Source organism: Vanellus vanellus (genome assembly GCF_965231255.1).
Source record: "Vanellus vanellus genome assembly, chromosome: 1".
NCBI classification, from domain to species: Eukaryota; Metazoa; Chordata; class Aves; order Charadriiformes; family Charadriidae; genus Vanellus; species Vanellus vanellus.
In genome coordinates, this window is record NC_138905.1 from 77,869,386 (window position 1) to 77,882,723 (window position 13,338).

General features: G+C 45.1%; 1 protein-coding gene across 2 annotated transcripts in view; it reads left to right on the plus strand.

The window, feature by feature from the left end:
• The window catches only part of PARVB (parvin beta), a 64,826-nt gene that overhangs the window by 7,858 nt on the left and 43,630 nt on the right, over positions 1–13,338 (plus strand). The window contains exon 1 of one of the 2 annotated variants that reach the window (XM_082497244.1): positions 7,391–7,495. The exons of the other annotated variant lie outside the window; for it this stretch is intronic. Coding sequence (XP_082353370.1) covers position 7,495 — 1 coding nt within the window. The 5' untranslated portion in view covers positions 7,391–7,494. Of the gene's footprint in view, positions 1–7,390; positions 7,496–13,338 lie in introns of those variants that run through there. 2 annotated transcript variants of the gene reach the window in all.

A 13,338-nucleotide genomic window follows, 5' to 3' on the forward strand; every position in this document is an offset into this window, starting at 1 on the left:
GGATCATACTTTGATGCTAGGAGATTTGGGAGATTAGCTGGCAAGCTCTTTCCATTGTGAAAGCATGTCAGAACAACTTGTTGCTAAGGGATGCAGGGTTATGTGGTCTTTGGCAAGACCAGCTTGAGGCAGTCTGCTGGTTGCAGGAATTGGTGTTTCAGCAGTTACACCTTTGCTGCTCAACTGGGAAGGAAATTTAGTGTGTGTACCTTATGCATACAAGTGTCATGGACACAGCTGAGGAAAATCTTGGCCTACAAATGTGCACCTGAGAAGTTGTCTGTGTCAGGGTTCCTGGGACATGATGTCTTGACACGGATACATGGCTGTACAGAGACACTGACATGTATCATAGAAAGTTTTCTGCCTTTCCTGTAATATCTTCTGTTTGTGACCCTTGCCACCCTTGCTGCTGCTAGTAATGCAGGAGGCTCAGTGTGTGCCGCCTTAACCCTTCTTGTTCCCTTTTCAGCGTTTTCAGCTTGTCCATGTTCTTACGCCGATGGGGCAAGGTCTTCACTGCAGCAGCAGGCTAAGGGCCAGCCCTCAAACTCCTCAGTTGTTTCAGGAGACCTGAAGGCCAGCAAGAAAGAAGGAAGGGAAAACTTGTTTCCCAAAGGCTTCTCCTTGTGCTGACCTCTGTTTATTACAGCAGTCATGACTTCAGCAAACCTCCAGGTTCTTTGAACTAACGGGATCTGGGTATTTTGTGCAGACACTAGAGACTTGAAAGTCAACCACATGGCTCCAGAGAAGATCTGACCTGTGCCAGTGTCTGGATGTGACTGATGCACGGGCTCTGTTCTGGTCAGCTGTCATGGTGGCCACTGAAAGATGTCTAACTCTGCACAGCCGTCTAATTGAGCTCTTTTGTGTGATGACTTTGGTAGTTGCTTACCCTCTCCTTCATATGTCCTCTGCCTGCTCTGTGAAATGCGTTACATATACACGTTCTCACTGAGGAACCTTATTTTTTTCCTCAGGGCATAGTAAAATCAACTGATGCAGTTGTCAGAATTGTTAACTTTAACTTGCAAAGTTAAAGTTAACATCTGCAGCAGGTTTTCGCCGGGACGTGTATGGCATACGTGGACTGGCCCTTGCTTTACGTTCTGTCCCGGTGGCTGTGGTGTACCTGCCTCTGGTCATGTTTGTGGGCTGCATTGGCACTTCTTGCCGTGGGTGGTGGAGGGAAGTGTGGCATGTGTTGTGGTGAGGAGGAGGGAAGTGGAAGGGAAGGAGGGGCAGGGTGAGCAGTGGGAGAGCCTTGCTTTTCAGGGGACTCTTCTAGGCTGCCCTCAGAAGGAGTGCTGGATCCTGGGACCTGTGTTGCAGAACAGGACACTCGGTGATGGTGCACACTGTCCCCACCATCGCAGGAGGGGCTGTGTGTGTGTGATCTAGACCAGCGGTTTTCATGTTGGTGATAGTGACCCCCGTTTATCTTTGCGGGAGAGCTGAGCATGGAGGGGAAGTGGGAACAGGAACCTGTGTTGCAGAACTAGTAGGTCAGAGGCCAAGTGATCTCTCCAGGGTGAAGTGTATTCAGCCTGCTCAGGTATAGATTTCCTAATTTGGACTCTTCTGTTGGCCAAGTCAAAAGCTGCAACCCAGGATTCATGACTTCTGTTGTATATGTCTAGTTTAGCTGGAAAAGTGTTATGGCTAACATGTGGTTTTAGGGTTTTGTAATTTGAATCTGGTTAAGTCTTGCTGTGAAAACCAGATGTGGAGAGAACATGCACACCTGGCAGAGTCTACTGGCCTAGAGCAGTGGCGCTGTACTCTTTGGGCCCTTAAATCACTGTCACTTCCTCGTAGAGGAACACGCATCCACACAACGAAGCTTCTAATTGTAAATCCTGTACAAATGATTTGTTTCCATGCACCCGCTGCAGACTCCTCTCCAGAGCCCTTCGGCTGAGAGGGGAGGCCATGGGGTGGGATTCTGGTTTTGGCTTTGCTAGTGGCGAGCAACAGGATCTTTGGGAATTCTGTTTTGCCTCTCAGTGATTGTTTCTCCAAGTTAAAAAAGGCTTCTTTATAATCCGCAAGACCTGTCTGGTGATCAGATATAAACTCTTACAAAATCTCTTTTCAATGTATGCTGCATTTTGGTTATAAAACAAGCAAGCTGTTCTGGCTCCTGGAGTTCCAGTTCCTTCTTTAGTACTTCTTTCATTGCATGGTGGAACCGTAATGAAATCCACTGAAAAAAGAAATAGTTTATTTTCCATTATGGCTGCCATATGGCCTTATTGATAATTTTTAATTAGCTGAGATGGTTGCATACACAATTTTTGGGGGATAAGAAAGGAGACTGTGAGAGCTGCATGAGGAGGAGAGCTATTCTGATGTCTGTATAGAGGCACGGTGTCTTTTTTACTGTCTTTAAATAGAAAAATGTGTAATCCTCGGAAAGTGTCTTTCCACTAGGTCTGTTTGGCAGATGTATGCATGTGTGTTATTAAACAGATGCAGACACTTCTTTCATTTTAACATAGAATAGTGTTTACTCTCTGGCTTGCCTAGTCCAGCAGATGGATTTAGAGGCTTTGCAAAATTGACGTGATTTTCTTCAGAAATGGTAGAATAAGAGAAAGTACCAGGGCATCCAGGCTTGCTTTTTCTGCTTAATATTCCTCCTCAGGAATAGGGTTATAAAATTGTCCCTTGGGATTACTGTTTGCCTTCTTCCCTGTGTATGGCTCCCAGTATTGTTACAGTGAATTGGTTCAATTGGCAAATTAAGCAGGCTGCAAGAATGCTAACATTATAGATATATCTTCAATTTGTACTGAATTTGGTCTGACAGGGATCTTGTCTCTAATTAGGTAATTGAATAAGCATGTATAATGGAGCCCTATCATTGGGAAACTGGATTTTAATTGGGTGGAGGATGCCGTGCTTCCAAGGGTCCTACTGTGCCAGGTGATGATTGTCTGGGAGCAAACCAGATCTGCCTCTATAGCAGATCTGATGCTGTCTGCCACACAAACTGATACGTTTTTTTTTTTTGCATGTGGAAGGGGGGAAGCAGTCATGACTGACCTCATATAATGTGGCAATAATCTAGCTTCAAGCTGGACCTTGGCAGGTCCTTCCAAGCAACATTTCTCTGTTTCTGTGTAGCTGGGTTTTTTTGGGGTCCCTCATCAGGGAGAGGGGAAGATGGTAATGGGAAGGGAAGAAAGACTGGCCTTAGTACCCACTCTCTGCTGTATGACTGAAGGAGAAAGGTATATTTTGGTTCCATGATGTGTCTGGGATAACTGGGTGGTTATGAGTTTTTCTTCACACAGATTCATACTAATAGTTTCCCTCTTGACCACTTATGATGTGCTTAATTAGACAGCCGTCTTGCAAATGCCCACTTTTACTGCAGCACTGCAGCTGTAGTTGCATTAACACAGTGAGGGGCCATAGTTTAAATCATCACCTTGGATCCTCAGTACCATTTAGCTTCATATCATTTAGTTTAGAAACCTAAACTGTGGTGACTGTTGCTCTGCTGACACTAGTAGTAAAAGCAATAAGAAGGCTTGGGACTCTCTCCAGTAGTTTGCTGTCCTTCTTGAACTGGGGAGCTCAGAACTGGACACAGTACTCCAGATGCGGCCTCACCAGGGCAGAGTAGAGGGGGAGGATAACCTCCCTCAACCTGCTGGCCATGCTCCTTTTAATGCATCCCAGGATACCATTGGCCTTGGCCACAAGGGCACATTGCTGGCTCACAGTCAACTTGTTGTCCATCAAGACTCCCAGGTCTCTCTCTCTGTAGAGCTGCTTTCCAGCAGGTCAACCCCTAACCTGTACTGGAGCATGGGGTTATTCCTCCCTAGGTGCAGGACTTTACACTTGCCCTTGTTGACTTCCATTATGTTCCTCTCCGCCTAGCTCTCTAGCCTGCCCAGGTCTCGCTGTATGGCAGCACAGCCTTCTGGTGTGTCAGCCACTCCTCCTGGTTTTGTGTCATCAGCAAACTTGCTCAAGGTATACTCTGTCCCCTCATCCATGTGGTTGATGAATATGGTGAGTAAGACTGGACCCAATACTGACCCCTGGGGAACACTGCTAGTTACAGGCCTCCAACTGGACTCTGTGCCACTGATCACAATGCTCTGAGCTCTGCCATTCAGCCAGTTCTCAATCCACATCATTGTCCACTCATCTAACCCCCACCCTTCCTGAGCTTACCTATGAAGGTGTTACGGGAGATAGTGTTAAAAGCCTTGCTGAAGTCGAGGTAGACAACATCCACTGCTCTCTGCTCACCTACCCAGCCAGTCACACCATCATAGAAGGCTATCAGATTGGTCAAACATGATTTCCCTTTGGTGAATCCATGTTGACCACTCCTGAGAAGCTTCTCTTCCTCTACGTGCTTAGAGATGACATCAGACATCTAGAATAAGCTGTTCCATCACCTTTCCAGGGATGGAGGTGAAGCTGATTGGCCTGGAGTTTCCCAGGTCCTCCTTCTTGCCCTTTTTGAAGACTGGCATGACGTTGGCTTTCCTGCAGTCATAAGGCATCTTTCCTGTTCTCCATGACCTTTCAAAGATGATGGAGAGCAGCTTCACAATAACATCTGCCAGCTCCCTCAGCACTCGTGGGTGCAGCCCATCAGGGCCCATGGGTTTCTGGGTGTTGAGTTTGCCTAAATGATCTCTAACCTGATCCTGCTGACCAAGAGAAAGTCTTCCTTTCTCCAGACTGTCTCTTTTCCCTCCAGGGTCTGGAATTCCTGAGGGCCGGCCTTAGCAGTAAAGATTGAAGCAAAGAAGGCATTCGGTAACTCCGCCTTCTCTGCACCCTCCATCACCAGGGAACCCACCTCATTCAACAGCAGGCCCACATTTTCCCTAGTCTTCCTTTTACTGCTGATGTGCTTGAAGAAGCCCTTCTTACTGTCCTTGACATCCCTTGCCAGGTTTAATTCCAAGTGGGCCTTAGCCTTCCTCGTTGCATCCCTGCATAGTCTTGACAACGTTCCTATACTCCTCCCAAGTGGCCAGTCCCCTTTTCCACATTCTGTAAACTTCCTTCTTCCATTTAAGTTTTCCCAGAAGGTCCTTGCTCATCCATGTAGGTCTCCTGCCTCCTTTGCTTGATTTCTCACTCATAGGGATGCACCGATCTTGAGCATGGAGGAAGTAGTGCTTGAATATTAACCAACTCTCTTGCCTCCCCCCCCCCCCCCCCCTTCCTTCTAGAGCCTTAACCCATGGGATTCCTCCAAGTAGGAATTTGAAGAGGCCAAAGTCAGCTCTCCTGAAGTCCAGGGTTGTAATTCTACTTTTTGCCCTGCTTCTTCCACACAGGATCCTGAACTCCACCATCTCATGGTCACTTCAGCCAAGGCTACCCCAAACCTTCACATCCCCAACTAGTCCTTCTTTCTTTGTTAGCACGAGGTCCAGCAGTGCACCTCTCCTCATTGGTTCCTCCACCACTTTTGTCAAAAAGTTATCAAGAATGCTCTGCAGAAACCTCCTGGACTGTGCGTGCCTGGCTGTGTTGCCTTTCCAGCAAATACCAGAGGGGGTTGAAGTCCCCCATAAGAACCTGTGATCGTGAGGCTATTTCCAGCTGTTTGTAGAAGGCCTCATCGACTTCCTCTTCCTGATCTGGCAGTCTGTAGTAAACACTCACAACAGTGTCTCCCATATTAGCCTGCCCCTTAATTCTTACCCATAAGCTCTCAAGACATTCTTCATCCACCCCTAGGCAGAGCTCGATACATGCCAGCTGCTCTCTCATGTAGACAGCAACTTCACTCTTCTTTATGCTGGGGACTATGAAGCAGTGGGACAGGATGCCTAGGGAGTTTGTGCAGACTCTGTTCTTGGAGGTTTTAAGGTGTGACATGATAAAGCCCTAAGCAACCTGGTCTGGTATCAGAGCTGACCCTGCTTTGAGGAGGAGGTTCAGCTAGAGACCTTCTGAGATCTTTTCCACCCTGAATTATCCAATAATCTTATGTGGCTCCCTGGCAGCTTAGACCCTTCAAAGGATTGAGTAAGGACATTTCTTAAACAGCGTGAAGTCTGTGGATTAATGATTTTTGAGCATGCATATAGAAGGGTGTGCAGTGGCATTTTGCTTCTCATCAGGGCCCTTTTACTGTTTTTTTCACTGAGGTACTAGTAAGACTACAATTATTTTTTTTTCCTGCCCTTTTTGCCTGTCTAACCTTTTAGCGAGGGGGGAAGCATGGATTCCACTGGGCTACTGCTCTCGCTGCTTCTTTAGTGAGCATGAGTCAGAGAGGCTGTGTAGTTAGAAAGCTATTTTGGGACTGACTTGGTAGGTGAGCTTGAAAGTCTTTAATATGTCTACCCCACTGACACACCACCTTGTCTAGCTCATAGGACCTGGTATTATCAGTGCATAGGCTTTAAAAGAGGCTATAGAAAGCTAGAACTGCAAATAGTGTAAAACTTCGATGTGCTGACTAAGCAAATAATAACAGCTGTAGGTCTTTTTGATACTTGGTGAAATGCGACATTTTCTTGTGCTTTGGACTTGATTTGATTCTTGGGCTGGCTGTTGTTTCATGACTGCATTTTGTTATTTCTTGAGGTCTGTGTTTGGGAGGCTGGGCTGGAATGGCAGTCGGAGGCCTGAGCTCCATTCTTTCTACATGGTCGTCAGTAGCTCCATTAGGACATGGTGGTGTCTATTTCTTACTTAAACCTGACAGAGTTAAACATCTGAATGCTTTTATGGCAGCTGCTATCTTTACTGTACTTTCCCCTTGTGGACTAACTTTTATCTGACCGTGGGCTCTCAGTTCCAGACTTTCTTGTACTGTGAGGTCTGTAGCGCTTATCACTGAAGTGCTTGTCTTGGCAGGCTTCTCTGGTGCTCAGAGCAATGAGTGAAATAATTTTTGACACATGACACGTCTGGAAACCATTGAGAAAACTTCTTTGTATTTTTCAGTGCCTGCTTGTATAGTGAGATATTTCAGTTCATTTGCAATACACTGCTTTACTGCCCTGGACGCATGCAGGATAAAGGAATGGTAGAGCTGGGCGTGAACAACCTCAGTATATGGTACTCTGAAAACCGTGTGTTGAGTGTTTAGGTTAAAGTTTCTAGTCTGTCTGTCCCTCCATTGGTCCTGTGCTCTGTTGAACTGAAAACTGGTATTTATGAGAAAACCCTCAAATGTTTGTATGGTGCAAATAGAGTTGCTGTATATGAGTGTTTTTCAGGGTTTTCCTTGTCTTTCTGGGTGACATTTGGTCTAATCACTGGAGTTGACATGTGCACTTTTTGTGGTTTGCAGGATCGTTTATCTCAGCTTATTCTTCCTGTGGAATAACGTTGCACAAGCAAAAAAGTTGCTTTTTTTGAATTGCAAGTCATAGCTGTAGCCTCCTTTGCATTTGCATGAAGTTGGTTTGTTGAGCTCTCTACTATCAGCTGGAGAGGACTGTGCCTTTCTCTTACTTCTTGCGTTCACCTGCCATTGCTGCCTTCAGAAGTGAGTCTGTTACTCTGTACTTCTCTTGACACATTCAGAAGAACAGGCAACATAAAATGTTTTCATATTTGCACAGTAGACTGCTTTTGGTGGTGGTTGTTAACCTTGTCACGCCTTTGGAAAGGGGGTGAAGGATATGGGGAAAGCAGTAAGCTGAAGCAGGTAAATGTATTTGGGGCTGTTAATTAGCTGAGGGAGTTTCATTCAGGTACCTACAAATAAGTGTCAAACCATGAGAAGGAAGTGGAAAGAAGTTGGTGGATGCATGGAAACCAGCTCAGTTGTAAAACGCGTTGCAGTAGTGGCTTTTTCTGATGCTGAGTGTTCTGCTTGATAACGTTTGCACAGTTAGATTTGTATGTGGGATCAGAGATAGAGCTCATAGGAGGCAGTAAACTGAAGTGCTGTTTTCTCTCTGATTTCTTCATGATGGAGAACACAAGAATTGAATGAATGGACTAGGCCCCTTTATTCCAGAGCAATGCTATTAGCTCTGATTCTGACAGCTTCTGCTGTCTCTCCCTTGGTGATTTGCTGTGACCAGACCCATCAAACATGGATACCTTAAGTAGTGAGTTGATTCTGGTTTGTGGAGTTGCCTTTGGTTAAAGGAGTCTTGTTGGTGCTTGGCATCTTGTGGAAATCAACCTGCTTCGCTGGGGATCCCAGACGGAGTTCTTGGACTGTGAACTTGCTGTTTCCTACCTGCTTCTGCCCATCAGCTTTGGTTGTAGGAGTACACAGAAGACTTGCAGAGTGCTAAGCACTACATAGTAGAATACAGTATTTCATGGAGAATTGATGGCGGGAAATTTAAAATGCCTTGCAGGTTTCCTACTGGGGGTGGATACAGGCCAGAAGTCTCCTTCAGTCCTTTGCTCTTTTTACTGCTTTTTCTTTCCCTCTGTTCTCATCAGGTGGATTTGACTCCACATTCTTCTTTCAGATGGAAGTCGTCCTGGTGCTCATGCGGTTTGCTTGGGAGAACATAATCCTCCACCATTGTGTTGTGGGAAGAAATGACCTTTTGTATGTTGTGGTGAATTTTAACTGGGGGAGGCTAGGGTTTTCCCTGTTTTCAAGTAGAAGCAGAGGGAGGAGTGTAGCTTTCCCTACTTGCTTTTAGGGTCCTTTCAAGCTGCAGTTATTGCATGTGATGTTTGAGGCAGCAACCTGGCTTTTCCCTGTCAAAAAACTCTGGGATTGAAGCCATCTGTTTACAACTTCAGGACAACACAAGTGCCAAAGTTATGCCCACTTCATGTCCTGGAGTGTAGAAGCTGTATAGTTTTGGTGTGTATTATGTTAGTGCTTAGGAGAGATGGGTAAGGGGTAGATGCTTTAAAGATTGTTTGGGTTTTACCTTAGAAATAAAATACATACCTGAGGTCCTGGGACTCTCTTTAATTGAAACACTTTCGTATTTATTGGTGAATCTGTGTAAAACCTAGTGCAAGGGGCAGGAAATGAGGCAATAAAATCTCACATCTGTGAAACGAATGGATACGTGATGTTAAGTTGTGGAGTCCTGCTCCCAGCCAGGTGCTGGTTCCAGACCTCAGAGTGTGCTTAGGGTCTAAGCAATGCTGAGCTCTAACAGCCAGCGTGCATCCTGAGAATACTGCAGCACATTACAAGTAATGAATGCACCTTGTTGACCTGTCCTTGGTCATCAGTGTGAAGGAGGTGGTGTTCCGTTTTGGGCAGGGAGGACAAAATGTCAGAACCGTGTGCTGGTAGCTGCTTAAAAATATACTTATGCCTCTCAGGCATGAGGAAATATGATTAAAAAAATATGCCATTTTCAAAGCTGTGGGATTGCTGCTGTAAGGTCGATATAGGGGGACTGCAGCAGAGCTGACAAGGTCAGTCTGTCAGCTCAGTATCCTACTGGGTGGCTTTTGCCATACTTGAAAACCTTGCTTTTGTATGTGTAATTTTGTAAATCTTTAAAACACCATTCTTGTCCACACTCTTATTTCTGCTGGGTTTGGTTTTGTTTTTTGGATTTTTTTTTGGCCAGCATTAGTTTAGTGTTTGTGTGTCTACACAGTGAAAATTAACTTTATGGTTTTTTTTCTTTCTTATCTGGTTAGTTTTCAGACATGCTGTGTCCCTGTTATGCCATAATGTGGCTTCTGCAACCACTAATGCCAGCAAAAGGGAAGTGGTGAGTGGCAGCTAGGGATGGAGGCAAAGTTTGCTGACAAGCATGGATGCCTGCCTGATAAAGACAGTGACATGACTTAAGCTTAAGATAATAATTAAAGAAACAAAAACCAGGGACTTACAGCAAAATGACGAATCTCAAGTTTGACTTTTAGTTTTAGCTCCGTAGCTCTCTGTCAGCTTCTGTCAAAGCCTGCATCTTGCATTTCTGCCTTGCAAAACGTATTTTGGAGTATTCCTATTGAACTATTTACTAAGTGGGTGTTAGACCTGTTGCATGAGCTGAGCAGAAAGGGATTAAAACAGCCGGGGAGCCAAAAGCTGAGATGAATTCTGACTTGGTGCTTTGGTAGCTGTGAGGAGTGAATGGGATCGGTACAACTGCTGGACAGAAGACCTGAATGTTAAATACAATGGCTCTGTGTTGGTACTGTGGGCTCATCTTGGCTTTTACTGCTGCCTATTTATTCCCAGACAGCTGTGGGTCAGCTCCGGCTTTATCAGTTGTTAGCAGAGCCAGATGAATACTGGAGGGGATATCTACCTGTTTGATTATGTCAGCAGTGTAACAACAGTGGTAGCCAGTCCTGCTTTGCTGGCTGTTGTGTTGTCCACGGCTGCTCAGCACAGGCAGCGGATGGGTGAGGGCAGAATCCTGCTTCTTCATCGGCAGCATCATCATTGCATTCGCAGGGCCCTGCAAGGGAGCTGCAGCAGAAAACTGGTTCTGCACACAGCAACTTAATTTTGTAGGATTCAGCTTTCTTGCTGAACTGAAGTGCCCCACATAACTGGCTAAAGATTTGTCTGCTTGGTAATTAGAGTCTCATTTTGTTTGATTTGGAGTTCAGTTGCCAGTGCTGGTTATGTTGAAAGCCGCTCGCGGCCGCTGTGGTCTGTTTAGTGCTCCTGTCTCCCCAGCTGCTGCTTCTGTGCCTGTTACCGTTCTGCATCAACGCACCCTTTCTCTTTTCAGGACAGCTGGTACACGTGTAGGGCTTGGCCAGGATAGCTGTATCAGGGTTAATATTGGCTATCTCAGCACAGGTGTCCATCCACCAAAAAATTGAAATTATTTTTTCACCAAAATTTAAAAAAAACCCAAAACCAAACAACTTGATAGAAAGATAAGAATTTTCATGGGAGAAAAATTGAAAGCAGTATTTCACCCTCATAAACAAAACAAAAGAAACCCCCAGTTTCTCATAAACATTTCTCACTGTCTTAAGTATTGGGTATGCTGCTACCATGCTAGATATGTATTTTACCCTGGCAAAAATAAAGGAGAGATCTTAGTTCTGGCAGTCACAGAATTCACCTGTGTAAGTTTAACGTCCATCATACAAGCAAGGGCGGCCTGCTCTTTACAACTAAACAAAGGGATTATTACAGCCCTTTCCTAAAAGTTGTCTTTAGCTTTACTCTTCCCTTCTTTTAGGTCTTTCCATTTCTTTAAGTGACAGAGCCTGGCCGCTGTGAGTGCCTTATGTGCCTACTGAGGCATATAAATAATTTCCGTTATTACCACAGTTCTGCTTTGAATGCAGTCCCTTGATACAGTGCCTTTATGTGGATTTGATCAAGTCTTTGCCTTTGATCTGCCTGTGATTATTAATTCTCTATTATAATTAATGGAGGCTTTGTCTTTCTTCTGCAGTCTCTATCAAAAGATCTCAGAGCCTTTTGTAAATGTTAAGTGATTAGTAATGCAGTAGCAGATTGGTGAGTTGTCTGTGCGGTTTGTCTGTAGAAGAGAGACAAAGAGTCTCATTGTATCAGCATGCACTGCATTTGGGGCTGGTTTGATATCTTTCAGTACAATAGTTTTCCTTGGAAAATACCATTTTTGCTAAAACTTTTTATTTTTTTTAATGCTCCTAGAAGGCTTACGGTTTTGAAGATGGCTTTTCATGAGTTTTCATGAAAACTCTTTCATGAGAGAGTTTTAGGTGTCAGGTGGAAATTCTGTGTGCATTGGTCTGTGATAGGCAAACAGAGGAGCAGGTTAAGAGATGGGTACTGCGGGGTCTTTACCCACCAGGGACCTGTTGTCTTCTGGTGTGACACCTCACATGGGAAGTGGGAGTTCCAGCAGATACTTGATCTTTCGTGCAAGGGTTGGCTGCTTCATCAGTGGGATTTGTCCCGTGGCCATGTCTCACCGGAGGTGAGACCAGGTGTCACTGGTCTGAATGGGGTAGAAATGGTCTTGAATATGGACTTTCTGTTTTGCACGTGATTATGTGAACTCTTAGGATATGAGATATGAGTTGCAGGCAGGTGAGTCACTGTCTGAATAAGCGCAGCTGGTTCTGGTTTTGTCTCTGCGAAGAGCAAGGAAGCTTGGGAAGCAGTAAGATGTTGGGGGCAGGAAAAGAGCTTCCCGTGCAATTCGCATTACATGGTCATTGCACATTTCCCTTCTGTGTGCTGCTCCAACCAAAGAGGATGACAGAGTTTCTTGAACAAATCATCTGTAATGGAGCCAAGGGTAACAACCCAGTCTATAAGCTTCCAAAGTTAGGGTTTAATCATGAGATGAAAGTACATTGCGTAAAAGTTGTGGTCACGCAGTGCTGCGGAGCCAGCTCGGCACTGGTTGAATGCGAAAGAAATCACCGTATCCTGAAACCCGTGATTAGCATCACGACAGCTGCTGCTTTTTGTGGGGTGGGATTCAGCTTTGCAGTCAGGAATAACTAGAGCTAAAATTAAATAGCATTTACCGTCTGGTTTTGTAAGAGGGAGAGGCTTGTGGTCAATTTTTTAATAACGAGGCAGTGAATGGTAAAGACTTAAGAGGTGAACTGTGCTGTTGTTGATAACTTTTAAAATTGCACTAAAATTATTGAGTGAAGGTAGAAAGGATCAAATTGTTGACATCAGCTTGCTCTTTTTTTATAAAAAGGAGAAAGCAGGGACTTTTCTTCTTTTTATAGCGTTCCTGCTGACTTTAAAGGCCATTTTCTGACTTGTGAGAAATCTATGACAGCTCTGGTGGAGCTTCCAAATTTCTGCAGCTAATTACTCCTGTTCTGTGCAGCTTGCGTGTAATCCTGCGCAGCGAGACAGCCTGCCTGGCTTACAGATGTAGTGCTGTATAGCATGTGTGTATGCGATCCCCTCATTATATTAATTTGTTTGAAAGGCCAGCACAGCTTCCAATGTGACTAAATCATGTTGACTGCTGACACTGCCAGGAGATTGTTGAAACATCGGAGAGCTGCCAGGAACCCTTGCTGCTTTCCTGGGGATTGGTAGAGAAGTGACCTTTTACTCATGAATTTAAATTTCTGGTTTAGGGAAATACTCAGGGTTTTTGCTTAATGCCTTGGCCACTTGCCTGTCCCTTGTTACATTTGGATTTTGCTAGTGCTGGCTGGAGCGGTTCAGAGGACTAGTGCTGCCTGTTAATTGAGGATCTGCTCAGAGATGAGATCTCCAGCCAGAGGGGAGGGAGGCTGTACCAGACATCTGGGAGAAATTGTGGCTAATTCTGCCAGATACCTTTCCAAGGCAATCATCTTTCTGTGCCTGTAGTTACACCTGACTTGTCCTGTGCAAGTTCACAGCTGAGTCATTTAGACCATCAGCAAGTTTTATGTTAAGGCTGTGTTGTAGGTCAGGGTGGGGGCAAACTCTTTGTGGGCAGCAGAGCATTCCCTGGATGCTGG